The following is a 23,126-nucleotide window of genomic DNA, read 5'->3' on the forward strand; positions in this document are numbered from 1 at the left end:
TTTTGCTTTTTATATAAGAGTACTATGAGAGCTCTACTCCAATCATCAGGAATTAGTCCCTCTGTTCAGGCCTTCTGAACTATGTAGTGCAGCCATTGTAAGACTTTTATAAAAGCCACTATACTTCAGCATTTCTCATCAAATATTTTTCGATGCGAAATCATCAAATGCATTTCTACTTCAAGTATGGATATGTATTCCTAACTGTATGCCTGTTGAGTGTTTTTTACCACTGTGCTGTCATCACTGCTTGTTTCATTTAGCAATTTTTCGAAGTAATTACTCCATACTTGAAGGATATCTTTTTCTCCCGTTTTCATGTTACCTTTATCATCTCTAACTCCTTTTACAGCACTTTTTCCTCCATTTCTAAGTTTCTTTAACAACTTCCAGAATATCTTACCACCATCTTGATATTTATTTTCTATGTTCTTGCCAAAGTCCTCCCATGACTCTTGTTTAGCTAGTTTTACACAGATTTTAGCTTTCTTACATTTGTCTCTGTATTCTCTAAGAGCACAAGCTAACTTATTCACCAGGAACTTTTGATATGCTTTCGTCTTTTCCTTCACTGCTTCTTTAACTTCCTGTGTCCACCATGGAGTTCTGATTTTTCTATCCTTGCTGACAACCTCGCCACATGCCTCTCTGGCTGAATCAATCAGGGTTTTCTTCAAGGCTTGCCACTGAATCTCCATGGTTTGGTTCCTGTTATCAAACTCTTTCATGTTCTCTTCAATCATGTTTGTGTATTTTAGTCTACGGTTCACATCTGAGAGCTGATCAACTTTTATTCGCTTTAAAACTTTCTTACATGTTAATTGTTTTCAATATGAAATTCAGTTTTATTCTTCTCAAGACTAAATAGTGATCACTTCCAATTTCAAATCCTCTGTACACTCTGGTGTCCTGCAACAGGGAGAAAACATCACTATCAATAATAACATAGTAAATGAGAAAATAAGGGGATAAACATCCTTTGTTGTTTTATAGCCAGTAAGTGAAACTAAAGATCGATAACTACGATCTATAAGTTTCATGCCGAAAAACTGTCGGCGAAGGCAATTCGAAGTAAAGGTGGAGCAAGCTACCTCACTATTCTTGATATTTTCTCATAATGTAAAACACAGCTCCTAGGAGATGTAATACTGTCATTACATTATGAGGAGAGGTCACTACCCAGACCGGTTTTGAACCTTTTTTGAGGTCTCATCAGTGAGTAGGTAGATCCAGGAAGATATCCAAGCTTAGTGAAAAGAACTTGCATACCTTCACTATACGAATGCCATAAAGGTGTAATTATATTTTAGTTAAGATAAAAAGCCAAAAGGCTAGTTTTCTGGCACCTTAATATAGAAAATAAGGGGATAAACATCCTTTGTTGTTTTATAGCCTGTAAGCGAAACTAAAGAATGATAACTACGATCTATAAGTTTCATGCCGAAAAACTATCGGCGAAGGCAATTCGAAGTAAAGCTGGAACTTGCTCCACCTTTACTTCGAATTGCCTAAATTACTTTAATTCGAAGTAAAGGTGAAGGCTATTCAGCGAAGGCGAATTGCCTAAATTACTTTAATTCGAAGTAAAGGTGAAGGCTATTCAGCGAAGGCAATTCGAAGTAAAGGTGGAGCAAGTTCCACCTCTACTTCGAATTGCCTTCACAATAGTTTTTCGGCATGAAACTTATAGATCGTAGTTATCGATCTTTAGTTTCGCTTACTGGCTATAAAACAACAAAGGATGTTTATCACCTTATTTTCTATATTAAGGTGCCAGAAAACTAGCCTTTTGGCTTTTTATCTTAACTAAAATAGTTAATGAGACTTTTATTATTCCTTGCCTCTTCTCTCCATGCAAATTTGTGCACATTTTTATGTTGGAACATGGTGTTAGTAAGAACCAGTCCATGGCCTGAGCAGAAATCCAACAAATATTTGCCATTATTATTAGCTTTGCTCTTTTCTCCAAATTTTCCCAAAATATTTTTGTATGTGTGACAATTATTTCCTACTCTGCTATTTAGATCCCCAACAAGGACCAATTTTTCATTGTGCCAGTTGCTTTCTCTAAAGCATCAAAAAATTCCTCCACTTCTACCTTAGTAGAATCTTCTGTCTGACCATAGGCACAAATAAGTCTCATTGTCCAATTCCCCATTTTGATATAAGTCCACATCACTCTACTTGAGACTGTCTGCCATTGAAGAAGATTTGCCTCGTATTTTGTGTTGAAAAAATGGCTTTTCCTTGATTGTCATTGCCTGAATATAACATTTTGTATTTATTGCTCAGAAAGATCTCACCAGTTTTTGTCTTTTTTGTTTTAGTCATCCCTATTATGTCGATCTGGTACATATCTAATTCCTCAGCTAGCTCCATTTCTTTGCCATTCAGGCTTTTTATGTTGATAGTACCGATCTTTATCTCTGATGATATCGAGTTGGGTTGTGCTTTCAGATTTGTTCTTCACAGATATATAATCTTAATAATACAGTCATACTTCGACTTACGCGAATCTGGAGTTACGCAGTTTCATATATGTACGTATTCCTGTCCTGCTTCAGGCCTCACTACTAGTTGTATCTTTCCAGCCCCGGCCACATTCGCTAGTGTCGCACATGCTGTGAACAAGCACTGACGCATTTCGTGTGGTCTCCATTCATACACGATTTTTATAGTCTACAAACCTTGCAATTGTTTAATGTTATGTTCTTGATAAAAATTTTAGTACAAAAAAAATAATAATATCGTCCAAAGGTAGCAAGTCCAATTCTTCTACAGCTACCAAGAAAAGAAAAACATTGACTATGGAAAGAAAAATCAACATTATTAAGGATTTTTAAGGCAGAATATGTGAGCATATTTTCATTACAGGAATCCACAGTAAGAACAATCATAAAAGAAAGGTCTACTGATTTTGGAGGACATAGATTCTAATGAGGAACGAATTGTAGCTACAAGGTAAGGAATAAAAAAAATCATTAGCTTACTATGAAGAAATTTTGCATGACAAGAAAAAGACATTATGCCATCAGACGAATCTATTAGAGTTTATGAAACCCTTGACATCGAAATATCTTTCTTTTTTTTATGTACGAAAAACTACAATTATGATTATATTTCTTAAAAAATATAGGTGTTTTTGTAAACCTTTGGTCCCAACTAACTAATATTTTGTATGTTTGTATGCAAAATTATACTTGAGTTACGCGAATTCGATTTACGCACTTTTTGTTGGTCCCACCTACCTCGTAACTTCGGGGATCCTAAGGATCCTCTCACTTTTTTATATTGGTAATATTAGTACCAGTTAAAAGAAGAATATGAATGGCAGTTTTACTAAATATGATAAATGTGTCCTTTCTTGATCAATAAATTGTAAACTTACAACTGAATTGATTGAAAAGGCAGCTATTCTTTATATGTGTTAGTTCACACTACAAATGCAAATTTAAGGACCCCTGAGAGGCTGTAATGTCAGCAAAAGGGTCCAAGGTTTTTCAGACATGGATAGACCACATTTATTTCAAAAGGTAACTCTAAGAGATCAGCAGAGACTTCAAGATAATAGTTTCAGTTTAAGTAATAAGAAGATTGTTTATTATTATTATTATTTAGGCCTCCAAGGAGTCAAACCCAGGTGATTTCAGGGCATTTTGTCCAATTATTTTCAAATTGAAATAGGATTGGATGAATAACCTCAAACCCAGTGCTTTCAGGGCATTTCGTCCAATTAATTTCAAATCGAAATAGGCTTAGATGAATAACCTCAAACCCAGGTGCTTTCAGGGCATTTCATTCATTTTCAAACAGAAATAGGATTGGACAAATAACCTCAAACCCAGGTGCTTTCAGGGCATTTCGTCCAATTATTTTCAATTGGACAAATAGCAGTGGATGAATAAGATTGGACGAAATGTCCTACTGGATGAGAAAAGTAATGGACGAATAAGATTGATCAAAATGTCCTACTGGATGAGAAAAGTAATGGACGAAATGTGGGAATGGATGAGATTTTGATTGGACAATCTGCTCTGAATCTCCATAAGCTATCACAATTAAGCACTTCTTCCATCACATTATCAAGGTGATGCATCTCAAGCACCTTTCAAAAACCAGAATTGGTTGATATAGTATGACCATCGTTTGTAGCTCTCCTTGGCATTTTGCCAAGAGTAGTAGATTCATGCTGAAGGGGAGAAAGAAATGAAGAATGTACGAATTGGTCGCCAACATGTGAAATCACATGCTTTCTTGTCTGTTGCTGTACTAGTAATAGCTTGATTTTTGTTGTTGCTTTTTTGCATTTTTTTTTTATTATTAATTTATATGATGGATCCAGTACAGTCAACAAGTTCTGTTGTTAAACGTTTCAGTAGCTCTTGCAAAAGAATATTGAATAATGTGCTGACCATTCTGTGAAAAAGAATCGTCAGAAGTCCGTCTCCTTGTTCCCCTTTCTGAAGTCATAAAGCATGCAAGTGCAATTGCGGGCGTATCGGGGTCGACGGTTAAAAGAATTCGTAGGGGAACAAAAGGTGAAGGTAAGCCAAAATTTAAATCTCCTAAAAAAAGCGCCAGAGAAAGAAAACCATAGCTTTGATTTTGATGTAGACGTTATAAGAAGAACTATTCACGAATTTTACGTGGTTGAGAAAAGAGTGCCAACTGTTCCGAAATTGATTCCTGTGCTTAAAGAAAAAATTAATTTTTCTTGGAAAAGAGACTAAGGAAATTACTTCATGAAATCGGATTTTGTTTTAAAAAGTCCCAGAATAAAAGTAAACTTATCATGGAGTGAAGTGACATTGTTTTATCTAGAACGCAGTATTTGAGAGCAATAAGATGTTGCAGGGAGGAGAAAAGACCGATTGTGTATCTAGATGAAACTTGGATTGATAGTAATTTAACTTATGGAAAATGTTGGCAGTCTAAAGAAGAATGTGGAGTGCTACAAACCGGAAATGCCTCACGGCGCATAATAATTTTGTGTGCGGGTGAAGAAATGGGTTTTTTACCGAATTCAAACTTACTATACAAAGCCAATTCGACTACTGGAGATTACCATGGGCAAACGAATTCTACGATCTTTGAAAAGTGGGCAGAAGAAAAACTGATTCCAAACCTGCCTAAAAATGCTGTTGTTATAATTGATTGATAATGCTTCATGTCATTCTATTCGATTAAACAAAGTTCCAAATTGGTCTAATAAGAAGCAAGTTCTTATGGATTGGCTCTCTGCAAATAACATTTCTCATTCCTCAGATATGCAATAAATTGAATTGTTTAATTTAGTCAAAAGAAACTCGCCCACAACTAAACTATTTATATTCGACACGATGCTCAAAGAGCATGGATTTCTAGCTTTGAGGCTATCACCATATCATTGCGATATTAATGCTATCGAGTATGTTTGGGCAGAAGTGAAAAGTTTCATTCGCCATCGCAACATAACTGGGGATATTAACATGTTGAAACTTTTTAAGCTTTCAGAACTGTAATATTTTCAGAATGATTGAAAGTATTACAGTTCAAAACTGGGGAAAATATTGCTCTCATGTCACCTCATTGGAAAATATGTATTGGGACAGAGAGAATTATGCGAACCTTTGGTGATCAGTTTAAGTGAAAGTGATGGCAATTCAGACACCAATTGACTCTGATGACTCTGAAGATTTGCCTCATTGGAAAATATGTATTGGGACAGAGACGGAATTATCAAAGAATTATGCGAACCTTTGGTGATCAGTTATTATTATTATTATTATTAAGTTTAAGTGAAAGTGATGGCGATTCGGACACTGATTCAGATGACTCTGAAGAATAAAAGGATTTGTTAATGGTATTTTTTCCGAAATTTTTTGCATGGGTTTGTTAAAAGAGTCACAACTAATTAATTAACAAAACTAATAAATAAAAAGATAAATAATTAATCGGTTTAGGACATTGAAGTGTCTCAGTTCTCTCACCTGTAAGTTTAGAATATCTAAGTTCATTTGAAAAAATTTCTGTTTTTCTGTATAGTTATTTTTATTTTATAGAAAACTTTCTTAAAAATAAACTTAGTTAAATTTTTGTTTTATGCTATACCTTTTTTAATTTTGTTAATACTCTATGTACATTTTTCCAACTGTTATACAAGCAAAATAGTTACACTTTAAAAACAGCAATGTTCGTAAAAGAAAAGCTAAATTTTCCGACCTGTAATAATAAACAAACTCATCCCAGAAGACAGACTGATTACCCTGTTATCGGAATGGATTCTTTTTCTGACATGCGCAGAAATGTCGAAGGATCTCTAATCGGCGGGCAGACTATAATTGTATATATTGCATAAAGTTTTTGACAAATTTTATTCAAGTGCTCAATTCTTTGATAAAAGCATTAGCTGCAGATCACATTTCAAAATTATCATTTCTTTCATAGTCTTGGTGATCAGCATTCATTTTTAAAAATTATTATGGATACAATTACCCAGTTATAGTACAAAATTTCAGTTGAAAATAAATCAAAATCACCTGATGTTTCGAACTTCATATCAAGATCATCACCTGGAGTAAACACATATATACAAAGAAACAAGCTGTGTTATAATGAAGTAGTGTGCTAAAGTTAGTCATGCTAATTTGGTCAACCATTAACGCTACTTTCCTGACCTCTGGTGAAAAAAATACCATGTTTGAGTAATAACTTTATTTGAAAATAAACTGAATTACTTGACATTTTGATCTTCATATGGATTTCATCTGGAGAGGATTCTTCCTCTTTGCTTCATAATGTTTAATATATCTGTATATAAGATGAACAAGGTAAATCAGGTTGGATCAGTTGACCAAGGCATCTGGAGATAGCATCAGTTAACCAGTGCAAATTACTTCTTACTATATACTAAACCAGAAACAGAGCACCATATGCCTCATGTAGTTTTCAGAACAAAAGACATTCGAAGATTACTAAATTACTCAGGCATTATAAAGTCTTCTAGTCTCCAGTTATACTCAATCATGGTATTGATCTTATATAATTTCTACAATCTTTTATACTCAACTGGTACTAATCCCAATTGGGATTTTGCCCCTACCTAGAGGTTTATCAGTTAATTAATGACCACCAGCAACTGATTCTGCCAATCTATATACATGTTCAATGGTAGGTGATGTAGGCTATGAAGACAACATCACCTACCAATGGACATGTATTGTTGAAAGTTTTCACACGTGGTTATAAATTAAATTAGATGCCAAGAAATTATATTCTTGATTTGTTTAATCCTTTATCCAAATGTAAACAAACTAAATTTCCACATGAAGTATCTTCATGGCTAGGCTACTTGTATATAGAGGCCAGTGACTTCACATTAATCGCCTAATATCTTGTCATCCCAACCTTCTAAAATTACACAACCAGGTATGTCTTTTTAATAACTCTTAATATAAATTAAAATTTTATATTGAATGTAATTTAGCCTTTGGTTGGTGGAGGGGGAGGATAGTTCCATCACTCAGTAAGCTTTGATATTTTTTGGATAATAAATTTTCTTTTATATTTGTTAGCCGAGTGGGTAGTGTATCTGCTCTCCTGCCAAAAGGCTGCAAGTTTGAATCCTGCCAAAGGCATGGATGTTTGTGATTTTGAAAATACTAGTGGTGGGTGGTATATGGCATTGGTGATGGTAGTTGGTGGATAGAGTGGTGGAGGCAATGAGTTGTAGAGTAGGTGCTTTCCCTGGAGGTGTCACGTAATAATAATAATTTCTGTTTTCTCATTTTGTATATGTTGTATTATATTACTTTGCATTATTAATAATTATGTATTTACATCTATTTGTGTGCATCCTCAATGAAACTAACAGAATTAAAACATCAATAGAATACAGATGTGTGGCGGTTAAATCTGACGTAAGTAAAATTTGTGTTATATAAAGTTTATGGAATGTAACCCTTGCATAAATTGGGCTCCGCCTTTATTTACAGCTGATTGTAATGCAGTTGTTGAGTCTTTCTGTTACTAATGAACAGTGTAGATTGATTGCACACTTATTATTATAAATATTTCTACAGGGTCAGAAGATTCATCCTTGACCTTATAGAGATTAAGCACTGCACAATGTAATATTATTCACTTATTCATTATTTGCATTTACAATCTTCTCCGACAACATACACACACACAACAGATCCATGACATTAATTACTGAACCTCAGTTTCCATCCCTTTTATTGGCAAACGTTTGCTAAAAATTGCAAATCTCATGATATTCGAGTAGCCTTCAAACCCATTATGATGGTACGAAATCTGTTAGCTAGCCCAAGGACCACGACCCTTTCAACAAACATCCTGAAATTTACAATATTCCATGTTCTTGTGGCCTTAATTACATAGGATAAACATTGAGAAGTTTAGAAATAAAACAAAAAGAACATATTGGAGATGTCAATAACAACAGAGAAGACAGCTCAGATCTGGCATTCCATTTCTCCCAAACTCACCACAACATTGAATGGGACAAGAACTCCCTGCCGTACATAGAAGACAACTTCAGTGCCTGCAACATCAAAGAGGCTACGATGGTAATCCACTCACAAGGCACTCTCAACAGAAACCAAGGAATGATTTTGTGTGACATTTGGAAATCACTTATAACATCTTTAAACACATTGAACTTTAATTTTTCTGCAAACTATTGAGCACACCTACTGAACAATGACTGACCATGTGCCAACTTCCACACTCCATGTGTTTCTGTTTTACTTGTATTTTTGTGTAATGGTTCCTATATAATCTGTTTTTAGTTATGTAATGATTCATATTTAATGCTTGTATATTTGTGTGTTTATCCTAACCCAGATGAAGCTACTAGCCTAAGTGGTGAAACTAGTAGGTTTTATTAAATAATTATGACCTATAAACCCAGTGTTAGTAATTTTTTATTACATTAGTTTTTTGGTAAAAAAATCAACATACTCATCATACACTTTTTTCATTTGCTTTTCCTTAATTATATGTTTCATGTGAATAGGCCCAATAGCGTATCCTAGATCAATACTTGCAGACAATATCCCAGGATTTTTAATTTGAAATATTTTGTAGTATCCAGTATAATTATGACTAAATCATATACATACTAGGTTTCAGAGTACATATCTGTTTTGTGGTGTTTTCAGGATCCTTGAATTTAAAAAAAAAAAGTCACAAAAAAGTATGATGTACAATTATTGCTATCTGTACTGCTCAAAAAATATTTTGAGTGAAGAAAAATTCATGAAATGCTTAATATATATTCATTTTAGGTTTGGCAGTGATGTGTGTGCTGTGATTCGCCTGTCTGGACCATTAAAAGAACAGTATGCAAAAGTAAGCTTACAACGTTTTAATTTTCTATAAACAGTATTTTTATGCTTGCTCATAGAAACCAAAGAAATAGTTTGCTATAGTGACTTTCTTTTAGAATAACATTGATACTTTAGAGCTTTGCCAGGATCTTTGTTTGTTGACTGCATTTTCTATACTTGTTTTTGTTGCAGTGAGAGTTGACTGTATCCATCTTTGGATAGAATCAGGTTTCTCTACTTAAAATAATTTTAGCCTCAAATCTTTTTTTGTATAAATATATTGCATTTTAGTTTTCTCAGAGAAACTAGGTTTTTGTCTTTTGCTTGGAGCATTTTCTGGGCAAACTAAGAATGCAGTTTGTGAGAGAGAGAGACTGTTTAATATGATGTTTCTGGTTAATCAGTCATGTATGCTGGAGAATTGAAAACAGAAAAGTGGACTTGATGTGGCAGTTTTGTTAATTATTACCGTTTTTTTTTTTTTTTTTCATACCTAAAAATTAGAATGCATTTACAAATTATAGTGCGTCATTGCTTGTTGATAATTTATTCTTCCAGTAGAAATATTCTGACAAATTTAAATAGCTCTAAGATATCAGTAGGAAATTCTCAAGATGTCGAAGGGAGGTAATGTCAGAACTGACCATGATATCAGAATTGAGTCTTAAATCTTTGATTTTTGAGAGAAAAATCTGTGGTTATCTTGATAAATAAATTTGAATGACTTGTAAAAGGAAAATGAATGTTGGATAGAAATTATGATTGACTAAGTAGGACTATCACTAATTGTTTCAGAGGGTAACTTAATTTATAAATGTTTGGTAGCTAGTGGATCCTAGAAGGTCTGGCACGATATATATATATATATATATATATATATATCCTTATTTTTTTAACTGTTGCTTGATCTAATGAATTAATCTTATTTGTTTATTTATTAATCTTTGTAAGCAGATGTTTGGTTGGAAATCCCCTTTTTTATGGGTTGTAAGTATTGTAATCTCATAAAAGATTCATTTTTTTGTTGTAAGCCTTAGGATCCATATAATGCTGCCCTTGTTGTTTCTAGAAATAACCAGATTTGCGTTATTTTTCAAGGAATGAAGGGCTCTTGTTTCCGAAAAAGGAATGTTCAACCTTGGTATTTTGGAATGCTAAAATAGTTTTGGCAACTTTGAAGAACAGTTTGAGTCACTACAAATACGATTACTTTTGCTGACAATTAAAATAGTTATTTTAATAATCTATTGGAATTTTTGCTTCATAATCATTTAATGATGTCAAGATATAATAATTTGTAGATTCTACCATGCTTGATTTTCACCACTTTGGAAATTCAGCACATATCCTGAGCTAAGACTGGGTAGCCTTATTGAAATTCAGTTCATTTTGTGTTAACTATGCAGAATGAATGATGTTGGATTTGTGGATCTGTGTTTGATGGAAAGAAGGATTTGTATAATGGTTTTGGTGTTAGGTGTCTAGAGAGAGAGAGAGCTTTGTTCATTGAGCATACTGAAGCTCAAATTCAGGTGAGTTTGTGTTAAGGCATCCATGTGTGAAATCTAGTCTCTGAAGGAAAAATATTGAAAAGGGTAGTCAATTCAGGAAGTAGAGGTAGGTAGAAGCCTAAAGTGATGCTGCAGTTTCTGTATACTAATGCTGGAAATCTCAGAACAAGAAGGAAGTGTTTTTGGCATTGGTTAGCGCAACCTTGCCAGAAGTTGCCAGCCTGGTTGGCTGAGTGGTTAGCATATACGCTCTCCAGCCAAAAGGCTTGGGGGTTCGAATCCTGCCGTGGGCATGGATGTTTGTGATTGTCTGTGAAAATACTAGTGGCGGTGGTGGACAGTAGATGGCATTGGTGTAAATGATGTGGTTGGTAGATGAGGGGTGGATGAGGTTGAGTGGTGGAGACGGAGAGTTGTAGAATAGGTACCCTCCCTCAATGAGTCTTGGACTCCCTGGAGGTGTCAAATAATAATAAGTTATAGGCATTAGTGAGACTTGGCTAACAGCAGATGATGTAGTTACAGGGGTAGAATGTGAAGGGTTTAGTATTTTTAGGGAAGATAGGATAGTGGATGAATATATATCCTAAAAGAAAATATATTTTATGAAACACATTTTTATATGAAAAATATTTGTTCTGGATGTTTATCAGAACTTTCCAGACCTCCCTTGTGTTGCTAAAGTAGCTCATAGATTACTTGGCTATTGAAGACCACACTAACAAGTAGAGATATGGAAGTTACCATTCCACTTTATAAGGCTTTGATATGTCCACATCTGGATTACTGTGCTCAGGTCTGGTCTCCTGGGTTTCTTGTGGATGAGGAAACAGTGGAGAGGATTCAGAGGCAAGCAACCAAGATGGTGAATGTCTGCAACATTCCCTATGAGGATAGATTGAGGATGTGTGGATTGCAGAAGTTGGTAGGCATGAGAAAAAGAGGGGGGGGGGAGGTATGGTAGAAACATTTAGGTTGCTTCAAGGGTTTTATAGGATTGATGCAGAGGAAATGTTTCAGCACTTGGCTAGAGGGGCCAAAACAAGAGGTCATTCCTGGAAGTTGAATAAAGGTGCGGTTAGTAGGGTTGTGAGGACTAAATTTTTTGCTTGGAGAGTTGTGAATGAGTGGAATGGGTTGCCAGAGTCAGTAATGAGTGCTTTGTTAATAGTTTCAAAAGTATGATAGATTATATGGATAGTTTGGGTCCCCTGTGATGAGTCTTTTGACTCCATGGCGGTGCCTGTACAATAATAATAAACTATAGCAACATCATGATACTTTACTTGTTCCTTATAGTTTTCTAAAAAATTTACTGATAGTGCTATAAATGTTTTTCAGTACTGTATTTCAGAAAGTTTGTTTGCAGTTAAATATGATAAAATAATTATCTGTTCAAATGATCAAGCCCTAACCACTGAACTAAATCACATCCTTAACACTTTCTCAGCCAATGACTACCCCCTTCCCCCCAAAAAAATCCAAAAAATACTTAAACCAATTATCCACAACCCACCTCCCCCCCTTCACAAAAAAGATTACTCTAAATCCATCATGATCCCCTACATCCGAGGCACCTCGGAAAAAATCAACAAAATCCTAAAAAAACATGACTTAACCACCTGTTATAGACCATATAGAAAATTGGCATCCCTTATCTGCTCCACTAAAGACCAACCACTTCCCCTAGACCTACATGGTGTATACCAGGTCCCTTGCAGCTGTAAATTGTCCTACTTTGGCCAAACAGGCAGGACAGCAAATATCAGAATCTCAGAACACAAGGACTACATCCGATTTCACCAGTACAGCCACTCTGGGCTTGCAGACCATGCTCTGGATACCCGCCACAGAATAAGGTGGAAGAAAGCCACAGTAATACACTGCAGCAAGTTCAAATATGAAAGACTATTCATGGAATCAGCCTCAGCCCTTAGGAACATGCCAAACCTCAACAAATTTGGGTGCATAAGACTGTCCCATATTTGGGAAACATATATCAGAAGAACTTCAGCCCAAAGGACAATAATTACCAATATAGCCCGCCGGGGGCACCATCTGGACTTTAGTTGTTTTTAATTTATATTTCTAGTGTACGCTGTCAATTCCTTAATTATTAGTTATCAAGGATAAATCAGGAGTTGGATGGATGAGTAACATCATTCAGCAGGAGTCACAGACTAAGAAAAAGTTGTGGAGGGAATATAAAGAAAATGGTGATCAGCATGCCCATGACCTGTATAGTAAGGAAAGCCAAAGCTAATTACGAGAGGAAAGCTAGCTGATGAGACCAAAATAAATACTACTATTGCTATATATATATTCTTCCGTTTCCTTGTCACAATATAGCAAGGAAAAGCAGAATTACTATGAATGAAAGGATGACTTTAAAAAGTGTTGATGGTGGGGAGATAACAGAAACAAACCAAATAATTGAATTACTGAGTGAGCATTTTGCAGGGAATACCGTCTAAAGTGATGCAATGCCAGATGTGGCATTGACTTATGGGAAACTAGAGATTGAAGAAATAGAGATGCTTCAAATATTGCAGAACACAGCATGAGATTAGAAGGCATATCAGCCCTACTATTATGAGAATGTGTAAGAGAATTATCAGCTCCTCTGCCCAAGCTATTTAATTTAAGCTTCAGTACTGGGAAGGTGCCATTGGCACCTTCCAGTACTGAGGCTTAAGCCAAAACCGTACATCTTGACAGATGGCAAAATAGTCCCATTGCATAAAGGAGGCTCCAAGACAGAAATAGCAAATTATAGGCAAATCAGCATTGGAGAAATTGGTGAAAGACAGAATTGAACTGGGTGGATAGGAATATATAATACTCTATAAGGAACAGCATGGTATTGTGAAGGGTAGCTTCACAATACTTAGTTTTGCTTACTTTTTTTTATTTTTAACAAAGTGACAATGGAGTTGGATGACGGAAATGGCTACTCAATGATATTGCTAGATTTTGTAAAGGCATTTGACTATATTGCACATAGAACTCTATTGCATAAACTGGAGCAAATGGGGAATATGAATCTGGTGATTCGGGAGGGGGGATGATTGTGGACAGGGAGTTGAAGTTTAGAGTGCATATTGCAAAGGTAGTAGCCAAAAGCACACCTGATTGTGTGATTACTAAAGAATATGCAACAAGCAGAGATAGATAGAAGTTATTTCCCCCCATATAAGGCTTTAATAAGATCACATCTCTGCTACTGCAAATAGATCTGGATACCTGGATCCTGTGTGAATGAAGAAGTGATGGAGAGGCCAGTGACAATGATTGTGGCAGGTCTATGGAATGTTCCGTATGAGAATAGATTGATGGTTCTGTGGGCCTCAGAAACTATCTGATAGGCAGTAAAGAGGAGATATATAAGCATGTAGAAAGAAGATATAGATGCATATAAGTTGTTAAAGAGATTTTATAGGATTGGCTAAAGACTTTTTCAGTACATGGCAGGAAGGGAGAAAACAAGGGATCACCCATGGAAAATGTATAAGAGTTTGGTTAGCAAGGGTGTTAGGAACTAGAATTTTTGCTCAGAGGATAGTGAATGGGTGGAATTGGTTGTCAGAGGTGGTTCTAAGTACTTCATGAATGAATGAATTTAAGGAGAGGTATGGTAAGTATTGTGTGAATAATGGGTCTCTTGTGACTCCATGAATATACTTGTTTAATGATAATAATAATATATCAAAAATAATTTACTGCAATGTGATGTTACTGATAGTAACATCTATGTAATAGATGTTTAAATATGCTGTTCTTTCCTTTCAGAAGCATGATTTGGACTATAGCAGACTCTTGGATGCAAGTATGTACAAAGAACATTATCGAACGGATATGATTTGTTGGGGTGAAGAAGTAAGACAAAGAGATCCAGGGTATTTCTGTCGTCATGCTATTATACAGAGTGAGGCGATTTCAAAGCCTGTGTGGATAATTACAGATGCTAGAAGAAAATCAGATAATAGCTTTTTTCAGAATAGTTATCCTTCTGTTACTTTTACTGTTCGTATTTCTGCTTCGGAACAAATAAGAAAAGTAAGGGGCTGGATTTTTACAAAAGGTAAGAAATTAAATTCAGAGTAATTAACATATTCATTTATTTGGAACTAGGGGACTCTGTCCTTTTTGTGCCAATCTTGAGCTGTTTGCCTATTTCTGTAGAATAAAAAATGAAAATGTCTTTCAAACATTGTGTGTGTGTGCGTGTGTGTATATATATATATATATATTGAGATATGCTAGTTTTAAATATAAATTTTAACATTTTCTGTTAAAATATCTCAGATTGTTAAAGGTATCTACTGAAAATATTGATTATTCAGTTTATTATGCTCTGTTAAACAAAAGAAATTGCAAAATCTTGAGCTTTTTTTCTCGGTCTGTTGATATGTTGGCAATTTTTTGTTACTCTTGTTTGAATGACACAGAAGTTTTATGTATAGAGAGAGTAATATCTCTCTCTCTCTATGCGAGCTTTATAATTACCCTACAATAATAATTTTTTTGCATACAAATATGGATAACATGAAGTGCATTAAACATTTCTGCAATGTTTTCTGTTTTTTATTCCTTAAATAGCTCCTTTCTTTCATGGTTACGCAGTGATCAAAATTCATTATACAAATAATGGAAACAACTACCTGTTAAAGTAAAAACTTCAGTTTAATATAAACCAAAATGATCACTCGACATTTCAACCTTCACATCATTTGGAGTATCGTACATATATACAAAAAAATAAGCTACACTACAATAAACGTAGTATGCTAAAATTTGGTCATCTGTTAAAAGTACTGGCTTGACCTCTGGTGGAAAAAGAAACCTTACTGCACCAGTGCTAGAGTCCTGTTATTATTATTATCCATTTGGTTACAAAAAATAAATTAAGCTAGAGAGCAACATGCTCTCACATAATTACTCATGTAAGTATACATATAAATTAGAACAAAACAGTATGGATGGTGGCCAATAAGCACTGAAAATATTTTTGTTAGGGTCCTAAAGTCAGGGTTTGCTGGAAAACTTGAACTCAAGTGGGCTGAATGTGTGTGCCATCCAAATTCTTGGGATTTTTATACCATCATTATTGTTAAGATTAGGATGGTTGATCCAAATTACACAAGCTTCTTTAAATTTATGTTCTTACCAGGTTTTTGTATGATGTAAAGAACAGGTATTTTTCCAATCAGTAGGGTGTTAAGGGTATGATATGAGAGACCTGCTTCACCAAAATTGTTAAATTTAATGTGTCACTTGTGTTCTTTTTTTTTTTTTTGTGGATAGGAATTTTATGTCCAGTTTCACCAATATAAGGTAAGTTATAGGTGTAATGGATACTCCAGGATGAGCCAATTGGAGAAGAGGATCTTTAGAGGAGTTGAATATGTTTTTTAATTTTATAGATGGTTTAAAAGTAGCATTAAGATTATAATGGTGTAGGATTCTATTTATTTTTTCTGATAATCCTCGAATGTATGGGATAGCTATGGTTTTACTGTAATCTATATTATATGTATTTTTTTTTTTGAAGTTTTATGAAGAACTTTATTGATAATATTCTTCATAAAACTTCATCAAAAAATACAAGGGTGATTATCACTAATGAATCAATATTCAGGTTCTGCAATGGAATGATGTAGTTACAGGGATAGAATGTGATGGATTTAGTATTTTTAGGAATGATAGAATAGACCAGTGCTTCCCAAACTTCTGGATGTCAGGGCCCCCTTTGCAAAAATTAAAATATTTCACGTCCCCCCCCCTCGAAAAAAATCGTAATAGAGACATATATTATTATTATATTTATTGTATTTATATTCAATACAAAACATACACAGCGAATATTGCAAAAATCAAATGCACATATTACATTTTTTGCCTCTTACAGTTTGGTTCTGAAGACGATGCAGGCTGTTCTGGTAAAATATGAAATACTGTCCTTTTTTTTTTGAGTGTTTCTGCTTCTTCTGATTGTTCGTTGGATTTTTTTTTTATTTTTTTTATCAGCCACTTGTCCATCTCAGGGTTAAATTTTTTAACGTAGACTACATCAAATCATAGCACCACTTACCGATACTGGCACCACAGACTAACTACCTGAATAAGGGAATCCCTGGACCAGGAACATTTTTCTCTTTTGTGACTTTTCTCTCTTTACGATAATTAAGCCCAACGCGAAACAGACAGCAATGACAGGTTATTAAGAAGTGCATATGATTGGTGCGGAATTAACAAAAGATCACGCAACCGAAAGATAAAAGCATACCTGACAATTGAGTTGAAATGCTAACTCTCTTCAACCAAATTCCATATGCGAAACTGCCATAACATTCATTATATATATATATATTACTTAGTTTTAACACGTTCGGTTGAATTTTATTGCTGCCTTGGGATATCGAACTCACACACGCTAATTAATAACAATAGTTTTTAGTTAGATACTGTGTTTGCCCATGCAACATATGGTTTTGTTTCAGTCTATATAGCATAGTTTCTGTATCAGGGGATATAATTCATTAATTAGTGTGTTTTTATCCCTGTTGCCTCTAATTTCACTATTTCTTGAGAAATATATTACACAGACTGCTCATACCTTATTCACTGGCATAATAAAAATACTTGTTTTTATTGCTTCTGCAGTATAGTGGCTGTTAGGGAGGGCGTGTTGTTTACCACTGCAAGCGAGTTACTGTCTCCCCCCATGAACTTTTTTTCATGTGTAAAGTATATGGGAAACTTTTATTGGTAACAGAAAACTAGCTGGGATGACAGTGATAATATAAAATGAGTTTTGATATGTTACGAATGCGTGATGAAAGGGACAGGAAGATTTGGAGCTTCCCTGGAGAGCATTCGAAGTAAATACAATTAACCACTGCTTTGAAATGAAACATATGAATAAGCAATATTTACTAAGCGCCGAAATACCCAGGAAGCAAAGTTTGTGAACCAACACCAATGTGTGAATTTTTCCATTAAAATATAAAAAATAACAAACAATAAAAGTTAAATACGTTTCTTTTAAAATAAAAAAATAACTACTTAGTCTTAAAACATTTTAAATTTGTTTTCATTATTTCACGGTCCCCCTCAACAAAACCTATGGCCCACAGTTTGGGAAGCGCTGGAATAGACAGCATGGGGGTAAGGAATTGCAGCCAACAAGAGTAGCAGTCAGTCATGCAAATTGCAGTCTTTTGAGTCAATCTGGTGTGAGATTGAGGTCTGTAGGACAAAATATAAAATTGGTGGACGTCTGGGGATGCCAGGGATGACATACATCAGCATATTAATACAATGAGTGCAAGTTAAGTAATTATTATGGGGGGGAACTTAAGCGATAGATCACTACTTGAAGCAGAATGTGATAGAGGGGACTCAGGATACAAGAATGTGGGATCTTGTTATAGGATTAGAAAACCTGTCCATAACTGTAGTGGCTATATTGCCTCCGATTGAGGAAAGTAATCATGTGTGCTTAACTTGGGAAGAAAAATGTGTAAATTCCAGTTAAGAAGGGGTATATGTGGAACTACAAGGCAGGTGATTATGATACAGTACCATGGCATAAAGATCTGCAAGGGAAGGATGTTCACAGTGCATAGGGGATAGTAAAGGTGTATCTGGAGGCAGCAATATCACATTGTATACCCAAAGTAAATTGAGTAGGAGTTAGATCGATACGTAATATCATTAAGAATGAGCTGCAAGCGAAGAAAATGTTGTGGAGGGTATATAAGGAAAAAAGTGACCAGCTAACTCATGAATAATGAAAGAATTGGGCAAAAATGATGACCAGCATGGCAAGGAAGACAAAATCAGCAGAACAGGTGAAAGGAAATCCCAGAGTTTTTTTGTCATGTGGCAAGTAGGAGGAAAAATGACTATAGAAGGATAACTTTAATGAGTGCAGATAGTAGAGAGGTAACAGATGAAATTGTTGAGCTACTGAGTCATCATCGAAGTGAAGATATTGTTATGACAGCAACTGAGGTGAGAAGAGATTGAAGAATTGGAGTTACTTAGTATATTGTAGAATCTGAATGCAAATACAGCTATGGGATATCAGCTTGCATTTTACGAGAACGTGCAAGGGAACTAATGATGCCTTTGACTAGGCTGTTTAATTTAAGTCTCAGTTTAATTAAAGTCCCAAGAGAGAGTGGAAGGGGGATCTGAATTTGTGGTAGACCAATTAGTATCTTAGGAATGGTGGTAAAAGTACTGCAAAGGTTGGTGAAAAAGAGAATTCAGGAATGGGTGGATAAGAATATGCTACTCTATGAGCGGCATCATGGATTTGTGAAGGGTCAGTCATGCTGTAGTAATCTACTAACTTTTTATAAATAGAGTGACAATTGAATTGGATAAAGTGAATGGCTACATGATGATGCTACTGGATTTTGCAAAGGTGTTTGACAGGATACCACATGGAACTCTGTTACGCAAACTGCAACAAATGGAGATGGATAGGAAACTGTTGATATGGATAAAATAGTATACAGGGTGAGTGGTGGTGTACTACAAAGCTCTGTTTGGATCACTGCTGTTTAATTTGTACATTTAAGTTTTCTATATTTTTCGTTCCAAAATGTTTGGATGTCTAAAGATTTAGACACATAAAAGGAATCCTTTCCTTTAGTTTAATCCTTCATCCAAGTGTGAGCAAACAAAGTTTGTGCCTGAAAGTATCTTTAGGACTGGGGTAACTCGTTGCAAAGGTGGAGCAAGATACCAACACTCCTGTCTCAGTATCTCCTATAATGCAAAACACATCTCCTTGCAGATATGTCTAATGTTATGCATTAAGGGAAGGGCCACTACCCAGACTATTTTTGACCTTTATTGAGGTCTCTTCAGTGGAAGCCAGGCCCAAGTTGAGATACCAGGCAGAAGCATTAGCAGGTCATCTCTACCTATAGGAGTTGCCAAATGGTGTGTGCCACCCTTTTTTAATAAATTACTCTGGATTTAGAGAAAGATGTTGAAAGTTTATTTTTCACTTGGTTAGAGTATAATAAATTTAGTTTAATCCTTTATCCAAGTGTGAGCAAACAAAGTTTGTGCCTGAAAGTATCTTCAGGACTGGGGTAAGGTGGTACAACACCAGGGCAACTCCTTGCAAAGGTGGAGCAAGCTAACATCACTCCTATCTCACCCAGTCCTGAGGATACTTTCAGGTGAAAACTTTGTTTGCTCACACTTGGATAAAGGATTAAACTAAATTTATTATATTCTAACCAAGTGAAAAATAAACTTTCAACATCTTTCTCTAAATCCAGAGTAATTTATTAAAAAAGGGTGGCACACCATTTGGCAACTCCTATAGGTAGAGATGACCTGCTAATGCTTCTGCCTGGCTACCACTGAAGAGACCTCAATAAAGGTTGAAAATAGTCTGGGTAGTGGCCCTCCCCTTAATGCATAACATTAGACATATCCGCAAGGAGATGTGTTTTGCATTATAGGAGATACTGAGACAGGAGTGTTGGTAGCTTGCTCCACCTTTACAACGAGTTGCCCTGGTGTTGTACCACCTTACCCCAGTCCTGAAGATACTTTCAGGCGCAAACTTTGTTTGCTCACACTTGGATAAAGGATTAAACTAAATTTATTATACTCTAACCAAGTGAAAAATAAATTTTCAACACCATTCCTTTAGTGTTGCACAGTGATCAGCATTCATTTTAGAAATTATAGACTTTACAACCGTGTTATAAATAACTATTTTAATTTTCTCAACATTTCGACCTTCATATTAAGGTCATCATCTGGAGTATATACAAGGACAAGCCGAGTTACATTTCACACAGTAAGATAAAGAAACGATGATTTGATCACTGGTTATTCTACTGGCATGATTTGTAGTGGGAAAAAAAACCCAGATAAAATTAAAAATTAATTATTTAGAAACTACATCAAAGCTAAATTCTATTTAAGATCACATGGGAGAAACATTCTTATAGATGATGTCCTATTTTTAACATGACAATTGTTATATTACATTTAGGATTATCTACAGTCCTGTTTATAGTTAACTCTTAGGGAGAAAGGTTCTGTGGGTAGAATATGTGCCTTCCATATGCTTGGGATTTTTAGACCATCATTATTGTTCAGATTGGGGTGGTTGATAAGAATCTCACAGGCTTCCTTAAATTTACATTCATACCATGTTTTGGTGTGACGTAAAACAACTGGTGCTTTTCTAGTCAATTCTATGTAAAGTGTTCAGGGCACGATCAGAAAGGCCAGCTTCACCATAGTTATATTTAATGTGTCGTTTATGTTCCTTTTGTCTGATAGGAATTGTGCATCCTATTTCTCCTATATATGGTGGATTACAGGTGCAATAAATATGGTATACTCCAGGATGAGTTTAGTAAGCTTTTTAATTTTGCAGGAGGTTTAAAGGTGACTTTGAGGTTGTATTTCTGTAGTATTCTGTTTATTTTATCTGACATCAATTAAAGGGACTGTAGATAATCCAGAATCCTTAATCTAATATAACAATTGCCATGTTAAAAATAGAACATCATTGTTACTATAAGAAAGAATGTTTCTCTCATGTTAGCTTTGATGTAGTTTCTAAATAATTAATTTTATCTATTTTTTTTTTTCACTACAGGTCATGCCAGTAGAATAACTGGTGATCAAATCATTGTTTCTTTAGTTTACTGTGTGAAATGTAATTCAGCTTGTCCTTGTATATACTCCAGATGATGACCTTAACATGAAGGTTGATATGTCGGGAAAATTAAAATAGTTGTTTATAACACGGTTGTAAAGTCCATAATTTTAAAATGAACAGAAATGGAACTTGATTTCCTAGAAATAAATAGTGCATCATATGTAAAATCTGAAATACTTTTATTTATATTATTCACATTTATTACTGCATAGTTTTTTGTGAGGTAAGCACTTGATATTTGATTACTGGAAAAAGTTCTAAATATGAATTTGGCTCATCATCCAAAATAGATGAGTGCAAGTGAATAAATACAAGATAAGCATTGTACAAAGTCTTTCGTTTTTGTTACTTCCCTGAGATGGAAATCATTCTTATCTTAGCTATATTACTATTTTTGTGTATTTAACGTGTATTTGTCTATGTTGCACATAATTCAGTCTGTTTTTGTATTTAATTCTCTACAGCAGGGGTTCTTAACATTTTTTTTTTTTTGCCTGGCAACTATTTGTATGGCCTGGCACCCCCTGCTGAATTTTACACTAGGTTATTGACTCAATAACATAATTATATATTATTAGGCAAAATTACTTAAATTACCATCAACATATTTGAAATGAAGTCTCCTTCACTTTTTTCCACTCTATTTTGCTGCTTAGCAAACAATTGCAATAACTTTTCCTTCTTTGAAGAAGGAAAAGCAATGAGCAGTCATTTTATTTTTTTCCAAAGTTGAGAATACTTGCAGTGCTTGTTTGGCCAGTATCTTTCATACCCACACTGTTGAAATTGTACTTGAGCTTCAAACTCATTTTTTTAAGTCAATTTTGGATGAACAGACAAAATATGAATTTATGACCCATTTGGATATTTTAAGCTCATCAAAGTCTTTGAATCTGATCATGAAGTCTTTTTTCAGTGTCAGAAGATGGGAACAATAACAATCCAAATCTATATCTAATGTTAAATCATCACCTATTATTTATAGACTTGGGAACTGCAGAAAATCTATCTTGCAATGCTCTGCTTGTCAAATGTTAATTTGCAGATAAAAGCATTTACAATTCTTTCTATATTTAGACATGGAACTTTTACAAGCTACATCAGGTCTTCAGTAAGCAGGATGAGACATTTACAAAACATCCATGCTCATAGCTTGTTTGTTAGAGAGCAGGTTATGTGTTATCAGTTTTGGCCTCTGTCAGTGGGGGGTTTGATTTTCTCTTTGGTGTGCTGTTTTACCCCACAGCCATCAAAACTGACTTTGAATGTGTTTGATAACATTATTCAGGATTTCCATGGAGGAGTCATAAGACTCATCATGGGAGATCTACTTAGATAACATATAAGTCTATCGTACTACTCCTTAAACACATTCACTATCTGCACTCTCACCACCCTCTCAGGCAATGCAAAATCCTTCTCAATCTTGCTCATTATTACTTCATTTTTCAACTTGTCCTTTTTTCTCTTGTAACTACCATATGAAAAATTTCCCCAGTGTTAATCAGGTATATTAACAATATTAATATCCCTGTCAACTGCTTCATTGCCCCATGCAAATCAGGTCTCAAA

At 34.8% G+C, this 23,126-nt stretch overlaps 1 protein-coding gene across 3 annotated transcripts in view; it reads left to right on the top strand.

Moving 5' to 3' along the window:
* Positions 1 to 23,126, top strand: part of Pmvk (Phosphomevalonate kinase) — a 53,336-nt gene that overhangs the window by 29,829 nt on the left and 381 nt on the right. For all 3 annotated transcript variants that reach the window (XM_090405987.1, XM_090405986.1, XM_090405985.1), the window contains exons 3-4: positions 9,291 to 9,354; positions 14,633 to 14,924. In XM_090405987.1, coding sequence (XP_090262113.1) covers positions 9,291 to 9,354; positions 14,633 to 14,924 — 356 coding nt within the window. The remainder of the gene's footprint in view (positions 1 to 9,290; positions 9,355 to 14,632; positions 14,925 to 23,126) is intronic.

The sequence above is a fragment of the Typopeltis vanoorti genome, chromosome 16 (genome assembly GCF_054136105.1).
Source record: "Typopeltis vanoorti isolate ZY-2024b chromosome 16, IOZ_Tvanoo_1.0, whole genome shotgun sequence".
NCBI lineage: Eukaryota > Metazoa > Arthropoda > Arachnida > Uropygi > Thelyphonidae > Typopeltis > Typopeltis vanoorti.